Genomic DNA, 17,144 nt, shown 5'->3' with positions numbered 1-17,144 from the left:
TTAGGAGTGTGGTTGTGTGGTTTATCTATTTTGTTTTTTTATATTATATAGCCTTTTAGAATTATGGTCTAATATTTTTTCTATAATATAAAATCTCGCATTGTTCTGTGCAGTTTGGTTTAAAAGGTCAGTCATCTTTGCTCCATCAAAAAGAACAAACACATGTTTAAAAAAAGTAAAAGAAAAGGAGAAATAAAAAGGAGGACCAACCTGCACGGTAGGCTGTCGTCTGCCTGTCCGTCCCTGTCTGATTCCGCCGCGCCTGACCAGACTCCCCCTTCCCCCGCCGTCCGATCGAGATCCGACGGCCCACATGGGTCCCCTGCCGTCTCCACCTGGCCTTCCCCCCCTCTCCTCTCTCTCTCTCTCCCTCGTCTTTCCTCTTCCCCTTCCTCCTCCTCCTCCTCCTCCTCCACGCTTCCGCAAATTTCCGATCTCCTCCTCCTCCTCATCCAGCTCGCTCGCTCGCTCGCGGCGGAGAATCCAGCCCGAGCAGGCTGGCTTGTGCTTGAGCTACAATCTCCGGCCCCGTCGCAGGTGATCGATCCGAGCGCCTTTTTCTCATGTTTTTTTTTTCAATTTTATTTTTGTGAATGCTGATGTGCTGCGCGCATTTACGGTCCCCCCAAATCGTGTCGATTTTTTTCGTGGGGGGATTGCTTCCAATGGCGCGAGCTCGCTAGATCTGAGTCGGGAATGGCACCACAAAAAGAGGGAAAAAAATCCGCGCCATTTGCTAGTTTCGAGATGAGATCCGCGCCGAATTTTTTTTTTGGGTAGTCGTTAACGGACTTTTGTTTTTCCCTTTTCTGTTTGTGGTTTGCTCGAATGTGTTTGCATTCATGCTTTCCTAGCGCTTGGAGCAACTTAGGCAATGATTTGATGATTAATCGATCAAAATGGTTGCTATTTGATTGGAGGCACCATCTGCATTTTGCTCCCTGAATTCGGGGAGTGACTCTTTTCACCTCCCGCAAGAAGTAGTAGGATTTTAGTTGTTGCAAATGGCCAGCAAAGGTACTACAGTAACCTAATGGAGATTAGGTAGTGAGAAATGGACGGCGTAGTGTAGCATGACATTTTGTTAATCACAAAGTTAGTTGTCGTCCTTGGGAATGTTCGGTGGAAGATTCTGTTCTGAAGTAACAGACATGGTGGTAGCCTCATGATATTCCGTGCTCTGCTTATGCTGGTGTGCTAGGTCATCTTTGAATACCTCATCAAATAACTCTCTTGTTGAATGGTAGTAATCCTGAGTATAAGCGGCTGATATATTGGTGTGACATTTTTGCAGGCTCCGTATCAACCAAGATATAAGCTCCACATGGTTTATTGAACATTTGTGCCAGACTATTGGGGTGAACATTCAGTCAAGTCTTCAAAGTGTTTATTCCAAAACAAATGCAATGAGTTGTCATACAAGGGGCTTGTTGAAGGAATACAACATATATTTATAGGCGATCACCTATATTTTTCTGACTCATGGGCGACTGGGTTATAGGAGCACTGATCAACATTGTGGGGAGTGTTGCCATAAACTTTGGTACCAACCTTCTGAAATTGGGCCATGATCAGGTGCATATGACATCTCTGAATTGGACTATTAGTTACTTTTTACTTTATCCCTAGTGGAATTAATCTGGGTTACCAACTTACCATATGACCTACAACCTTTTCATCTTTATTTCTAGTTTGCCTGGAGAGAATTTTCCACTAATAAATTAGGATCGCCCTAGCCCCAAATTCACTTGAGTAGGTTGTCTGCAATAACTTGTGCCTTTGATATTAGTGGAAAGCACAGTAAATATAACCTGGTTTTCATGACAATATTTGGTAATGCTGCAGCTGATTTTTGTATAAGATTATGTTAATTTTTTCGTCTTATCTGGGTATATAACATTTGTGTAACGTTGTTGGGAACAAATACAATTCTGGAAAATATGTGATGATTTTGTGTATCTTATTATTAGAGAGAGAAGCTTTCGACAACCAACAACAATCAAGGCAATGACAAATTTGTTCCGAAGTCAGTTATGCATTTTCAAACTTGGAGAATAGGTAATGTTTTCCCTGTAAGGCTTACTTTTTTCATTCTAACATCATTCATGAAATAAATGGAAACCACAAGCTTTTAATGCTAAAATTCTGTTCAGGCATACTGTTCTTTGCTGCAGGAAACTGCCTCAACTTCATGTCCTTCGCATATGCCGCGCAGGTTGGTCTATTGTAACCTTTTGAGGCGAAGTTAATAATTGCAATAATGGTATAGATGTAATAGACTCTGTGGTGCACAGACGACTCGTGAATAAAGCTATCTTAGAAATTGTATGTTTGAAACTTTATATTGGAAATTTTGGTATAGTCCTGGACTCTGAGCTTCTTGTTTTTTTTTTTTCATGTTGATGTTAACATTACCATACACCCTAACTTTGCTGCTTCTGATGGTGCTTGCTGATGACATGTAACATCTTAATTATTAGTACTAGTGATTCCACCCAATGATATTTTTTTTCATATCCACTCCAGTATTGCAATTAACGTAACTTGGAAAAATAATTGTTTGTGTAATTTTATTGCAGTCACTTCTTGCAGCTCTTGGATCGATTCAATTTGTGTCCAATATTGCATTTGCTTACTTTGTGTTGAACAAGACCATTTCAGTGAAGTATGCATTGTTCTACTTTTTGGAATTTTTTTATAAAGGAAATGAGTTCCAAACTTCCAATACTTGGAATTATAGATTTATGAAGTTTTTACTCTGCTTTTCAGAGTCATGGTAGCAACAACATTTATTGTATTTGGCAATATCTTCCTAGTTTCCTTTGGTAATCATCAATCTCCAGGTATGAGTTAATCCATACATCATTAGTCATTCTGTCTGTATATAGCCCTAAAATAAGTTTGATTTCAAATTTCAGTTGGTTCTTCCATTGTTATTTCATTGGCAATTCAGTTGCACGTATTTGAAGATTCAAACCTTTGACCAACAATTAGGCTGATTATATATTTATCAAACCCTTGGAAATACCCCTTTAGCAAACAAAAATAGACATAATAATAGAAAGTGGTACCATCATATTTCTACATGTCTACTCCAATGTACTTTCAAATGGTCGTGATTTTCTAATTAAATAGCAATATATTGCGAAGATAAATTTTACAGTCAAAGTTCAATTCAAAAATACCATGCTGAGTCATATCATGCTTTTAGAAAAATGGAGGGAGGGAGTATTTTATAATGTACTGCAATTTTACGTTATCTTATCTCAGTTCCCTGAGTGAATATTCTGATGCCATAATCATTTCAACAGTTTACACCCCGGAGCAGCTAGTTGCGAAATACAGCAATTTAGTGTTTGTTCTCTATTGCATGTCACTGGTCTTTGTGGTTGCATTCAATCAGTATCTCTACAGGTGAGATCTTGTCATATAACCTAGTCTATGCCGAAACACAGAATCATATTCTTTCAGACCAAATAATAATCCCGTTGCAGGAGTGGAGAAACTATCATTTCGGATAGTGCGAAACATACTGGCTCACATTGGCGGACATTGTTGCCATTTTCTTATGCTATTGTATCTGGTGCTATTGGATCTTGTTCTGTCTTATTTGCAAAATCATTGTAAGTTACTTTGTATTGATTGAGATTTATGTTCATTTGCTGCAGTTTGAATATTTTTTTTAATCTGATTGATTTTTTTTTCTTTCGTCTTTTTTCTGTGGCTATTTAGGTCAAACATGCTGAGGCTAACAATGAGCAGCAGATACCAGTTCCATAGCTGGTTCACATACTCAATGCTTCTGTTGTTCCTCTTTACAGCTGGCTTTTGGGTAATTAAGCTAATTGCAGGCACTAACCTAAAGCGTTGTTCTTTGGACTTCTGTTCATGCCATTGCGATAATAATTTTTTTTTCTAATTTAACCTTCTCCGTGTCACAGATGGCGAGATTGAATGAAGGCCTGTCTCTTTTTGATGCAATACTGATTGTTCCAATGTTTCAGATTGCTTGGACCTTTTTTTCTATTTGCACAGGATTTGTGTACTTTCAAGAATATCAAGTGAGTTTCTGTTTGTAAATATTATCGTAAGCATGAGAATCTTGTGTTGTTCATGATAAACTAAGGGTTTTGGATTGCCTTCATTAGGTATTTGATACCCTGAGGATAGTGATGTTTGTATTGGGCATGACATCTGTCTTTATAGGCATCTCCTTACTGGCACCCGACGACAGTAAAGGTTTGTGAAGTTCACTGCCGTGTGCTTTTACAGAAATATACATGATTTTAACTTGAGAATTCTTGGCAGTTGACACCAAAGATGGTTCTAGTGCCACCCAGGAACCTGCAATTGATGCAAACAGGTCTTGTTGAAATCTATTCTTTGCATTAAGATGCATCAAGTTTCAACCTGTATAGTGCAGAAATGTTTTGCCTGTCGCCTAAAACACATGTATCATTTCAGGCCTGGAAAGATGCAGACGGAGGAGACAGAAGTTGATGGTACTAACTCCTTCACAAGTTCAGTAAAAGTAAAAGCAAAACGCATACTGTCCAAGGCAAAGGTGATTTGTTTTTCTTGATAGAACTGATTCAAAATTTTGTACCTGTATTTGACTCTCATCTCATGTGATCTTCCTTGCAGTCGGCTTGCTCCATGTCACTTGGCCTTGGGGAGGAGACCATCAGCGCTTCATCGGTGCTTGCGATGCCGATGGTCTCCTCACGAACAACAGGGTTCAGAGGAATCGCAACCGACCGATCAAAGTACATTCCTTTGCGGTCGACCGATTGGGACAATCTATAGTTGACGATGATTTGAATTACAGGTATACAAGCCAAATGTCTTACTTGGATGTTGCCAAGCGGATGCCAGTAAATTTTTGTTGCTTCCGGAAGGCAACTGTTTATTCCACCCCTATAGCTTAGCTGTAACATGAGTGTATAGTTCGATAAAACTTCCCTTGAAACACTGTCCATACCCAGGTTGTTGTATTTCTTCGAAACAGGTGCCTACAATACTTGTATAAACACGCCACACATGTTAGAACAAACTTCAATGATTCAATTCACTCTTCCCATTGGTGTCCCAAGCAACTTTCACCCTGTTTTTTTTTTAATCCTGCATCCTTCCCAAATTATATGCCGCCTCTTTTTGTGGAGATATCTTCATGTCATCTCGTGGAAAAGCTTCAGTAATGACAGCGAAAGACGTAGCCTTTCAAGGCAGAAATTTGCTGGCATGAAGTGAGCGTATAGTTATATAACTTGTCTGACCTGTCAATGCAAACCTATATACTATTATTAATGACTGGTACAGCTACCGCTCTCCTGACGCCGAAGAAACGAACAGTAGCTAATTACTCCAATTGTAAAGTCACTGAGGAAAGACGGCGATGTGTGTCGATTAGTTGGCCAAATTAATCGTTGGCGATGGGTATATCACCACGTATAGTCCATAGTCTATACGGTATTAAAAAAATCTTTTTTTTCTTCGAGTACTAGTAAACGATTAATCGCACGACCGTGTCATTGTGTAGTTTTTTCCACGATACTGCGCGGAACGGCACTGTCTCTATCGATCGATGGCCATTTTTTTCCTGCAGGCTCATGAATCCGTGGTCCTGGAGGTAGGGAACACACGTATAACTTTCTGACAGTCACACACTGCGGGAGAGGAAAGTCGCCGGGTTCACAAATGCTACCTGTCACTGATCATCGCTAGTTCCTCAGCCTCTTGAAATTCACAGAATTTTGCTCAAATTTTAATTTTTGGTTTACATCCCCCCCTGAAACTCGACCATTTCATCAACGTATTCGCAAGTACGATTACCCCCGTTGCGTGACACGTACGCGCACCAAACCCCAATTGCAGTGGCTCCCCGCTGATTGGGTTGGGTTGGGTTAGCTTTGGTTTCAATGCTGACCGTGTCAAGAGCCGAGCGCGCGAGCAACCACCACCTCCACATCGCTTCACGTAGACACGTCCACCTTCCGGTCGTCTTCCCTCCCTCGCGCGGCCACCGCGTCATCGTTCGCAGTCAGCTCGGTCGAGTCCTCCCTTCTTAACCTCACTCGTTCTGGATCTTCTCCTCTCGTTCTCCCCTCTTCTGCTCCGTATGTACGTGTTGGGTGCGCGCGCGTTGTACTGGAGGAGCTGAGGAAGCGATTGATCGATGGATCATCGGTGGTGGCCGCGGCGGCGGCCGGAGCCGGCGGCCATCGACATCACGTGGGTCTCGTGCAGGGGCGTCAGGTCGTCCGTCCCCTTCCACACGCCCTGCCTCTACGCCTCCATCTACCTGCACCACCCGTCGCCGTCGCCGTCGTCGTGCGGGCGCCGCCGCCCGCACCGCGTCAAGACCGCCACGGACCGCGCCGGCGGCGGGAACCCGGAGTGGGACGCGCCGCTGCGGCTCTACCTCCCCTCCTCCTCCTCGTCGTCGCCAGCGACGTCGAGCGACAACAAGGACGAGGTTCTCTTGCGGTTCGAGCTCAAGTCGGAGGTGGCCGTGCTCGGGGACGTGCTGTCCGCGACCGCCGCCGTGCCGGTGTCCGAGCTCGTGGCGGACGGCGCGACGCGGCACGTGTCGTACCAGCTCGCCGGGCCCGACGGGAAGCACCCCAACGGCGTCATCTCCTTCTCCTACGCCGTCCACGCCGCCGCCGCCGCCGACACGTCGTCGTCATCACCCAGCAGCGACGCCGACGACGACCGGAGGAGCACCACCACCACCACCACCAGCGGCAGCGAGTGCGACGAATACTCCATCACTCCACCTCGCTCAGCCGCATCCAGAGCGATCACTCTCCCTCCGCCGCCGCCGTCGTCGACGATGTACCCGGCAATAGACTGGCCGCCGACTGAGCAACTCATCCCCATGCTACTCTACCCGCCGGCGAAGCCTCATACTACGGCCATTGTCAAGGGCTCGACGTGCTACCCTCCTCCGCCACCGCCGTCGTCGACTCCTCCGGTGGAGCCCGTCGCGGTATTCCCGCCGCCGCCGTCGCCGGCGTGCGGCGTGTACTACCCGCCACCGACAGTGAGGGAGCCGGTCATCAACAGAAGCGGGATGTACCCGAAGGTAGACCTTGATATTCCGGTGAGTTGCTACCCGCCGCCGCCGACGGCGGCGACGATGTACGGCGGGGGATGCGGGTACGCGGCGGCGCCGGAGTGGGACGGCCGGTGGTTGCACGGTTGAATATATAGCACGTGCGTCATCGTCGTTGCTGCGCGCGGGTTCGATCGTTTCTTCATTTGTGCCGCGCGCCCTCTGCCTCGTTTTTTTAAATTATTTTTGTGTTTTAAATTTGTTTGTTTGCTTAAAGGTGTGTTTTGTTCACGCTAAAATTAGAAGTTTGATTGAAATTAGAACAATGTGACGGAAAAGTTGTAAGTTTATATGTGTATTAAAGTTTTAATGTGATGGAAAAGTTAAAAGTTTGAAGAAAAAATTAGGAACTAAACTAAACCAGACCTAAGTTCAAGTATTGGGCATAGGCGGAGAATGCGGGCGGCCTGTAGTTCTTTGCTGCTTCAATATACCCTTCCTACTGTATTTTGTAATTTTTTGAGAAAATATACTGTGCTACTCGTTGGAGTTCTATGAATTACAGGAGCTTATTACTTTATTACTTTAGCCTATATAAACAATCATCTTTACTCGAATTACAAATTAATTAATCTACTGGCCTGCACTAGAAGCCATTGAAATTGATTCCTTGTTTTTCTTCTTTTCTTTTTCTCCTTCTTCGGCTTTGCTTCTCTTCTTCTCGCTAGATCGAGCGCCGGTAATTGAGATAGTGTTATTAACCTCTTCCAGTGCAATTACAGATCGGTATCTATTAGGGTTTAGGGTTTTGGCCGAGAGATTAGAGCATCATTGGTACGGCTCGGGAGCTTATCTCCTATTAATACTCAAAATCAGTTTTAACCGATCACAAAAACTAATTTCTCTCTCATCTCTTTAAATTAGACTCGTGGGCTCATCCGATAAAATCAACCAACACTACTATAATCTGTTTTCACTCGGGAAAAATAAAAAATGGAATTGCTAACCTTCATGCAACAAAAATTTAGGAGGATTTTTATTGAATGTTTGACCATTGAATACGTGTCAAGATTGGCATCCACAATAAGGGGGCAGTGGTCCCATTCTGGGTTAAGGTCAGGCTAGGAGGGGGTGAGGGGAGGAGGAAGAAGGGGGTTTCCCTGACAATTAGAAGGATGGTCATGGGCGGCTTAGGATTGGCAGTGAGCGGTGGACTAGCTAGGGTGGGCGCTCATGCAGTGGCTGCGACATAAAACAAAGTGACTAGTTAGGAGGCAGTGATCGATGGTGGTGGATCCAATAATGGTAGGCGGACGATATCGAAGACGGGGAAGATGACAAGGTGAGGGCCCCTCACTATCGTCGGCTTGAGGAGGAGAAGATGACTGGGGGTGGGGAAGTCCGGTCAGGGAGACCTCGCCGACATTGTTGGCCGGCACCTTTCAGCTAGCTGGTGAGGCTGAGTGGCGGCAAGCTGGGAAGGTGACGGTGGAGTATTGAGTGCTCGAGCATGGTGGCGGATTCAAGTATATATGATGGCAGCGCTGGGAGTAAGGACGGAGGGGTTAAGATTATGGATGTGTGCACGAATCTTACAAAGCAATCCAACAATCCAAAAATCACATAATTCTAGGCAGTATTCCTAATCAATTGGTACTTGGTACATAGATAGACCTAAACATAAAACACAGACACATGTAGGCGATACTTGATCATGCAGCCTCTCTACTGTGGGCGCATACATCTCCCGCAGAGTTATCTTAAGTTTTATATACTGCATCTGTTTTATTTAGATAGATGACATTATTGACTTTCTAAGTACATATAACATTTGACCATTGTCTAATTCAAAAAATCTATTGTGATTATAGAAAAATATAAATCATTTTTAAAGTTTTTATATTGAAAAAATAAGTCACAACAAAATAAATCAATGATACTCTTTTTAAGGTAAATGGTCAAATGTCATGCTAAAAGTAAAAAACGACAAAATCTAGGAGCATAAAAACAAAGGGTGTGGTTACATATTCACTAAAATTATATTGTAATTATGTTTAGAATTTTTTTTGGAATTTCATCGAATATTAAATATGTATTTCCTAAATTAAATATTTTGAAAAATAAAATTAACAAATATATTTAAAAAAAATATAAGTAATCCAGTAGAACAAAGTTTTCTAAGCTAATTATATGTTATAAACCTTGGAGTAAATAGTTTGTCGAAATTATTCGATGGATAATGAAAGAACGGGGTAAATTTCTGTCTTTACACTATATAACATGATAACAATTCAAATTCAACCTTTGATTCGTGATATTGACGACAAAACGAGTGAGCGACTCTGACGCAAAAATTGGCTACAAAGTGCTGCCTCTCCGATATGAGATTCTGTCTACAACCTACTTCCTCCGTCCCAAAATGAAGTCATTTTTAAGGTTGGCACAGGTATTAAGAAAGTAAGTGAGAATGATTGGAGGAAGTGTGTGATTGGTTGAAAAGAGAAAGTAGGTGAAGAAGAATAGTTGTGATTGGTTGAGAGGAGGAGGTAGGTGAAGAAATAGCTTCATTTTGAGACAAGATACTATGCTAGAAATAGCTATATTTTAGAACGGAGGGAGTACGTGGTTTTAAAAAAGAAGAAGAGTACAACCTACGCCAACCATATTAGGCGTCAAGGTCAAGGCCCCAACGACCGGGCTCGCACGAGTACAGAGTGTTAAACCGGGACTGGAATACTGATCAAAATTTCTTGGTGACTTGAGTTAGGTGCTTCCATTCATCAATTTGTAGTACATATTTTAGTAACTACGGTATTAATTCTAACCCTCTCGTCGTTTGATTATTTGCTTATCAGCCATAACCAAAATCTAAAATTTTAAAAACTGTTAGGCCCCATTGTTTGGCTCGGTATATTAGAGGATAAAAATGAATTTGTAGGTAAAACATATATATATATATATATATATATATATATATATATATATATATATATATATATATATATATATATATATATAAGCCAATGCTGAAAAAAGAAACTACGTAGAAAATATCACAAAATCAATCTTAAAATTAAGTTTGAAAATTTAAAATTTGGTTTTTTATTTGACTGATTAGGCCATCCGATGGGAGCCGTTGATTTCAATTTTTACATCAAAATCCATTCGCCACCTTAAAAGTTTTATATATAAATTATATTTTGGTTGCTTCGTTTACTTTATTACTATGCTCACAAGTATGCCAAAAATAATTCGATACGATAGTATATTTGTACTATCGTGATAGCTAGCATATTGTACCATTGGTCTCCATCTCACTTTCAAGGTATGTTATGTGAGCATTGTGGCCACGGACATGTGAGTGTTATGTGTTGTATGTATGCATGCTGTAGGAAAAGGTATAAATTACCGCTTGAACAATCACGGTAGACTGAATTACCCCCTGAATCATAAAATCGGACATCCTTCACCCTCAACTTTGTAAACCGGACAAATACCCCCTCACCCCCCCCCGGGCTCAATCCACAGTGATTTTGATCCTACGTGACAGTCCAGTCAGCAATTTATTTATAAAAGAAATAGGGTGAGCCCCACCTGTCAGTTTCTCTCTCTTCTATCTCTTTCCCGATCTCACTCTCTCTTTCTTCTCCATCACAGGGTGGCGGTGGAGGCAGCGGCTAGGTGAGGCGAGCGCGGCGGCGGAGGAGGCAAGGCGAGGCGGCGGCGAGGCGAGCGTGGAACGAAGAAAACGATGAACTCTCGCAAGCAAAACAGGAGCCACGCGCACCTCGCGACGAACATTCGCGAAACCAATCCATCAAACCCCCTCCCCCCCCCCCCCCCGGTCGATCCCTGCACAAACAAGAACCCAGTAAAAAGAAAAGAACTCCCCAATGCAGCAGGGCGAGCAAGCTCAAGTTAAGCAATTCACCAAGAACACCGCGCGCGAGCGGGCGCGTGCACGGCCACACCACCAGACAGAAACCAACCACTAGCCCCCGCAAAAATCCCACCCGCTGTACGAAACCATGCATCAAGAATCGGAGGAGTACTAAGCAGCTGCCGCCTCGCCTTCGTCTGCCGCCGTGCTCGCCTTGCGGCCGCCGCTACCGCCACTGTGCTCGCCTTGCCTCACCGATGCCTCCGCCGTCGCCCTGTGATGGAGAAGAGAGAGAGAGTGAGAGATTGCGAAAGAGATAGAAGAGAGAGAAACTGATAGGTGGGGTCCATCTGTTTATTTTTATAAATGAATTGCTGACTGGACTGCTACGTAGGGTCAAAACCATCGTGGATTGAGCTGGGGGGTTATTTGTCCGGTTTGTAAAGTTGGAGGTAAAGATGTCTGGTTTTACTTTCTATATAACTAAATAAGAAGGAACAAAAATGAAAAATGAAAGACGAAATGAACCACATGAATGACGAATTCTTTTGGTTGTAAATCGTGCTTGTCCAGTTGTCCTAAATTTAGATAGGAGTATTAGCCAGATGGGCTGCTAAAGGAAAGCTCTGAAGGAAAATGAGCCTACGGGAGGGACCAAAAATGCCCTCGCCTGTCACAAAAGAAAATGTGAGATGGGCTGCAGCAGCTAATAGAGTGCAGACCATGGAATCGCTGGATTTGTGAAAGGACTAAGTTCATCTGAGGTCCCTAAACTTGTTAACGAATCCGATTTTTTTTTGTCATTCAACAAAAAAAACCAGATACAATAGGTCCCTCAACTATCAAAACCGGTGTAACATAAGTCCCAAGGCGGTTTTGACTGACGTGGCGCCTACGTGGCTCCTTTGACTAGGTATTCGTCCCACATGGCAATTTGATCTTGAAAAAAATAATAAAAACCATGGGGTCACAGTTTTTATTGTTTTTTAAATCAAATTGCCACGTCAATGCCACATCAATGCCACGTCAGATAAAGACCGAGTCAATTTAGCCATGTAGACGCCATGTCAGCTAAAACCACTGTGCAAACCGCTATGGGACCTATATTGCATCGGTTTTGACAGTTGAGGGATCCGTTGTATCTGTTTTTCTGGTTGAAGGACGAAAATCAGATTCGTTGGCAAGTTAAGGGACCCCAAATGAACTTATTCCTTCGTGAAACAGAGGCGCTTCAGAACTGCTGGTAAAATCCACTGATCCAGGCAGTACAAAAAACAGTGGGCGAGTCACCCCTTGGTTTCAGAATTTGCTGGCTGTTTTGCACACATGAGAAAAAAATCAGTCCCCAAAACAATAATAACTGATGAAGTGATGATCAATTGAATGGTTCTAGCTAGGACAAACTCACCATTATTCAAATTTAATTCGAAAGCTAATCTTCAGAGCCTACACAATCAATCGAAATGCATTCTAGCTGTCTAGTTGTGCTGTCTTGGCTAACTTCATCAACATGCACAATGACACTGAGGAAAAGAGCTAGAGAGAGGGAAAAAAATTAACTAGCTACAGGTTATAAGATTTTCTAGTATTATCCATATTCATATAGATGTTAATAAATGTAAACACACATGCATATATGTCTAGATTCATTAACATATATAATAAATGTGGGTAATACTAGAAAGCCTTATAATCTGAAATGGAGGAAGTAGATCATATTAGTACATACGTACGACGAATTTCATATGTTGATGGATATCATATCACGCGGAGTAATTTAGGTAAGGGTCAGAAACCCTACACGCTGATCGATCGATCAGGAGAAAAAGCAAAAAAAAAAAAAAGTATACATGTAATCATATATGGCGCGTAATTTAGCTTTGGGTTGCGGTGAAACCAAGCAATTAATTAGTAGAAGCAGGCCGGGGAAAGCAACCCGAACACAGCTGCATGCAATTCGCATAGAATGGGTCGATATGCGGCTACTCGCTAGCTTTTGAGCGAGGCTTCCTGGTCTTCAGGCCGTTCTCCAGCATCTTCTGCTCAAGTAACTTCAATTCTCTCTGTCCATCTCAAGCAAATGGGCATATATAGTTAGCTATAGCTTAATAGTTTTTTTCTAAAAAATAAAATAGCTAGCTAGCTTAATTGCTTTGCTTAGCTGTGGGCCAACGAGAATATGTTTTTGTGTGTGTGATCCCTTTTTCGGTGTGCACCGGTATCTACTGACAAGTGTGGTTTTGCTTTTACTTGGGTGCGAAAATTGATGCAGTACGTGCAAGTACTCGTAATCGTCATGACCAAGCCCTTTTTTTTTCACGATCACTTGTTTTCTTAAAAGAAAACCAACCGCGTGTGCCATGACTACAATTTTTCTTTCTAGAAAACATAGCTGATTTTTCTTATTCATGCCATAGTCATATACATTTCGATCATACAAACTAGACGTAAATCCATATCTGCTCATGCTTTCGCTCTGGGCAGGTTAATTATTTTTTAATTGCTAAACCATGCACACATTCGGTAGAAAATCAAGGGTACAATCTTGCAAATTTTCAACCTAGCTTAGATTTGTTGCGCGATTCATGGTCTGGTAAACTTTCCCTTCATTTCTGGCAACCCTTACAAACTCCAACGACAGAGACAGCAACGATGCCCTAGCCAGTTAGGGTTCAAGGTTAGGATTAAGGTGGGAGGGGGAAGCGTACGTTGGGTTTTCCAAGGCTTAGAAGCCCGGATGACCATGGAGGGAATAGTACCAACAGTGGATGGGACATGATGGAGAAGCGATGTGGGGATAGAGGAGTGCCGATGTTGGAGGTAGGAGTGGCCAATTGTTGAGTTGTGATCCAAATTCATTTGCACTTAATAAAGGCCAGCTTTTGCCGTACTGGAGCGGAGGCCCGTCACCGGGAGGCGGGCCCAAGCCTCCCGGTGACAGGCCTCCGCTCCACTACGGCAGAAGCTGGCCTTTATTAAGTGCAAATGAATTTGGATCACAACTCAACACCAATGAGAGGGAAGGTGGTGTCACCTCGCACACTTGGCTTAGGAAGGACGATGAAATACAAAAAGATGGAGGGGAAGGGGACATTCGAAGAGGCCTCACTGTCGTTGTTGGCTCTTTTCGGTGGCACGAGGAGGCAAAGGTGGAGCGCTAGGGTAGGGGGAAATGGTGATGGTTGCATCGAATGCCCGAGTGATTGAGCGTGAGAGAGATATGTCGGATTAGTGATTATGCTAATCAATGCCACGTAGGATCCCAAAGAACTCGTGTCAATTTGAGACCGGAGTTACACACTTTAATAAGTTTGGAACTTAGATCTGTATTTTGAGATTAAAGAAATCTAGATGATATGGTCGAATAAGTTTAAGGACCGGCCATACTCTTTACCTTTTCTTTGGCTCAGAGTTGGAAGCATCATGGAGAGTGGATTTTAAACTCTCGAAGGAACGTCCCCTCGTTGCTTGCACACCACTTAAATAGTTGTGAAAAAAATAAGAAGATGTATTAACATGTGATATATCGCTCTACAAACATGCAACTAAAAATTCAGATGTACATGTCGCAACGAGAAAAACAAAATTGACTGTGAATATGCGATAATTAGTTGTAGTTTAATTTGCTTTTTTGTTGCGACATGTAGAAGTTGAATTTTAAGTACATGTTTATGTAGTGATACATAATATATTAATACATCTTCACAACTATTTATGTGACATATAAACAATGAGTGGACATCCCCTCGAGAGTTTAGAATAGTTTCATAGGCATCATGCATAAAACAAATATGAAAAGCAAATGCGATAGCGCTATGCACTATCACCTCCAGGAACAAGTTACCTAGCCAAGCTAATTCGTGTGGCCAGCTTGCTTCCCAGTTTCACCAAACCTTTCTTGCCCCGAAATCATGCAACCCTCCCTTGTGTCACCTATGACTTTCATCTCAATACTCTCTCTCTCTAGCATTCTCTCTAGACGACCAAATCGAAGAGCTATATAAGGAGATTGAGCTTGACCAAGTACAGTCTCAGGACATAGATTCCTCATGCTCTTCTCTCTCCCATCCATGGTAGGCTTAGCTCCGCTAAAACCCTAGCAGGTTACATTCCCAGCCAGCGGCAGCACGCACGCGCCATGGAGGCTAGGCGTTGCCGGCGCCGCACCGCCAGCGCAGCAGCGGCGGCGGCGAGGAGGCGGCTGTGCAGCCTCCTCGCCCTCGCCGGCGACTACCTCAAGTACCTCCTCACGAAGCGGGGCCGGTTCCTCGGCAGGGTGGCCAGGAGGTCCCTCGCCGCCCTGCTCCTGTCATCCGGCGGCGGCGGCAAGCCATGCCTCGCCACGGCGCCGTGGCCGCCGTGCGCGCTGGCGGAGCGCGAGTTCTCGTGCAGCAACAGCCCCAGCCCGGCGTTCCTCGCGGCGAGGAGGCTGCGGTCACGGCTGAAGCGCCGCGCGGGCGCCGCCTCCTGCTTCGGCGCGCTCCGGTCCCCCTGCGGCTGCGGGCCGTCGGCGACAGAGGCGGCGGACCAGGAGGAGGAGGAAGAAGACGAGGAGGTTGATCAGTACGGCGCGTGGGAGTGCGGCGGCGGGGAGCTGATCGACGTGGACTACAGGGCGGAGGAGTTCATCAACATGTTCTACGAGCAGCTCAGGGCGCAGAGCTTCCACCCGCCCACTGTTCTCCAGTGCCGCTCGCCATGACCGGCCGGCGCCATGGACGTGCACGTGTTGACCAGAGCGAGCTAGCTCTATCCTCCTCTCTACTACGTACGCGTGGGCGTCGTGTATTGTGTGGTTCCAACCTTCGAGGAGTCTTCACTTTTGAGCGTTGCGCTGTACCGGTGATATCTAAGGTTAAGGTAAAGGTGTAGGTGGCTAACCCGCGAATCCACTTGTAAATTAAATGTTTATTTATTTAATTTATAAGTGGGTTCGTGGATTAGCCACTTACACCCTCATTAATCTACGGTACTTACTTTCGTCTTCTTCTTATTCCTCTGTGGCTCTCGGTAATATCCCTCCTCCTCGGTGTTGTAATTTGTAAGCTATTATTTACATGTGTAGAGTGTACGTCACCTGCGACAGTATATATGAATAAAAGAGTAGCAATGGAGTTTGGGACAAAGGAAGAAGAATTGTTAGCTGCCGCTCGTGCGCCGCCAGCAAACGTTCGCACCTCAAAGAATCACCGTTGCAATAGCTCGACCGCTCCGCCGCGGTCTTCTCACAAACCTCTTATCTCAGCTCGCTTGCTAGCCCTCCCGGCCAGACCATCGACGACGTTGTGGTACGCATGGCGCTGCACCAACGCTTCTTCCCCTTCGATGCTCCCTTGTCGATGCCCGCCATTGGACCCTCCTACCTCCCTCACACCTTTGATCCACCGCACTGACGGGGAGAGAAGAAGAGATGGGGGTAGAGGAAATGATGTTATAATGACATGTGCTTTCCACACTTCTTTTTTCTTTTTCCTAATTTGTTATGCCATATAAACTTGTACATAGGCATCGTATGGGAGGAAGATCAAGTCAACGTGCCGTGGGGCACTACGTAGGACGAAAATGTCATCTAAACCATCTAGGTTGATTGACGCTGGTTTTAAAAGTTGGGATACACTATATTGTTTTGTGGTTGAGGGACCAGAAATGTACTTCTTCAATAACTAACCTAATAACGAGGCATCAAGTCCACATGCGTGAAACTAAACATGCAAAGCATGCCGGCCCAGATGAGAGTCGCGGTGCATTTAGGCCCATACTATCACGGTCCAAGACCCACCCATCTCCATCTATCTATACAATGCCAGCAATCAAGCACAACGACCGAGTTACACCTGTCCAACAATTGAAAGCGTGCCGCCGCCGACGTGGCAGCAACTGCCTCTTGAGCTCCTGCTCGAGATCATCATCCTAACTGACGCCGCCATGCTCAACCGCTGCGTGCCTCCACGTCCAAGCTCCTCTACTACATCTGCACAGGGGGCCCGATGCCATCGCGCCCTGCCACCTCGTTGGCTTCCTACTTGGGGTTTTATAAAAAAAAAAAATCCCCCCGTAACCCAACACACTTTTAAACAACTTGCAAACCTATGATTTGTGTTATATACTCCATCCATTTTCTAATATATAGAAAATATGAAGCCATTGATTTTTTTAAATACGTTTGACCATTCAACTTATTATAAAAAAGGTAATTATCATTTATTT

The 17,144-nt window shown here is 44.2% G+C and overlaps 3 protein-coding genes across 4 annotated transcripts; all 3 read left to right on the top strand.

The window, feature by feature from the left end:
* The first annotated feature begins 368 nt into the window (after positions 1-368).
* Positions 369-5,146, top strand: LOC127763665 (probable magnesium transporter NIPA8). Of its 2 annotated transcripts, none has more exons than XM_052288439.1 (14): positions 369-537; positions 1,295-1,575; positions 1,971-2,058; positions 2,175-2,215; positions 2,580-2,665; positions 2,770-2,843; positions 3,312-3,414; positions 3,495-3,623; positions 3,733-3,832; positions 3,942-4,061; positions 4,149-4,239; positions 4,309-4,363; positions 4,465-4,564; positions 4,645-5,146. In XM_052288439.1, the coding sequence occupies exons 2-14, from the start codon at positions 1,483-1,485 to the stop codon at positions 4,804-4,806; spliced, it is 1,242 nt and encodes a 413-aa protein (XP_052144399.1). In that variant the 5' UTR covers positions 369-537; positions 1,295-1,482; the 3' UTR covers positions 4,807-5,146. The 2 variants fall into 2 exon arrangements, with proteins under 2 accessions (XP_052144399.1, XP_052144398.1); XM_052288438.1 differs by having other exon boundaries at positions 2,154-2,215.
* Positions 5,147-6,082: 936 nt separating this feature from the next.
* Positions 6,083-7,630, top strand: LOC127763666 (formin-like protein 16). The gene has a single exon (XM_052288440.1). It carries the CDS (start codon positions 6,176-6,178, stop codon positions 7,205-7,207), a length of 1,032 nt encoding a protein of 343 aa, XP_052144400.1. The 5' UTR covers positions 6,083-6,175; the 3' UTR covers positions 7,208-7,630.
* Positions 7,631-14,987: 7,357 nt separating this feature from the next.
* LOC127764409 (uncharacterized) lies at positions 14,988-16,051 on the top strand. Its single transcript, XM_052289292.1, has one exon. It carries the CDS (start codon positions 15,076-15,078, stop codon positions 15,637-15,639), a length of 564 nt encoding a protein of 187 aa, XP_052145252.1. The 5' UTR covers positions 14,988-15,075; the 3' UTR covers positions 15,640-16,051.
* Positions 16,052-17,144: the final 1,093 nt, after the last annotated feature.

The sequence above is a fragment of the Oryza glaberrima genome, chromosome 2 (genome assembly GCF_000147395.1).
Source record: "Oryza glaberrima chromosome 2, OglaRS2, whole genome shotgun sequence".
In the NCBI taxonomy this organism is placed as follows: domain Eukaryota; kingdom Viridiplantae; phylum Streptophyta; class Magnoliopsida; order Poales; family Poaceae; genus Oryza; species Oryza glaberrima.
The sequence above is the reverse complement of the archived record's forward strand: the minus strand, read 5'-3'. Positions and strand labels throughout refer to the sequence as shown.

Bases quoted from the DNA above. Each gene is read 5' to 3' on its own strand.
- LOC127763665 (XM_052288438.1), top strand. From the start codon at position 1,483: ATGGGCGACTGGGTTATAGGAGCACTGATCAACATTGTGGGGAGTGTT. The intron at 2,666-2,769 runs GTATGCATTGTT...TCTGCTTTTCAG, and splicing joins AACAAGACCATTTCAGTGAA to AGTCATGGTAGCAACAACAT. The intron at 2,844-3,311 runs GTATGAGTTAAT...TCATTTCAACAG, and splicing joins TGGTAATCATCAATCTCCAG to TTTACACCCCGGAGCAGCTA.
- LOC127763666 (XM_052288440.1), top strand. From the start codon at position 6,176: ATGGATCATCGGTGGTGGCCGCGGCGGCGGCCGGAGCCGGCGGCCATC.
- LOC127764409 (XM_052289292.1), top strand. From the start codon at position 15,076: ATGGAGGCTAGGCGTTGCCGGCGCCGCACCGCCAGCGCAGCAGCGGCG.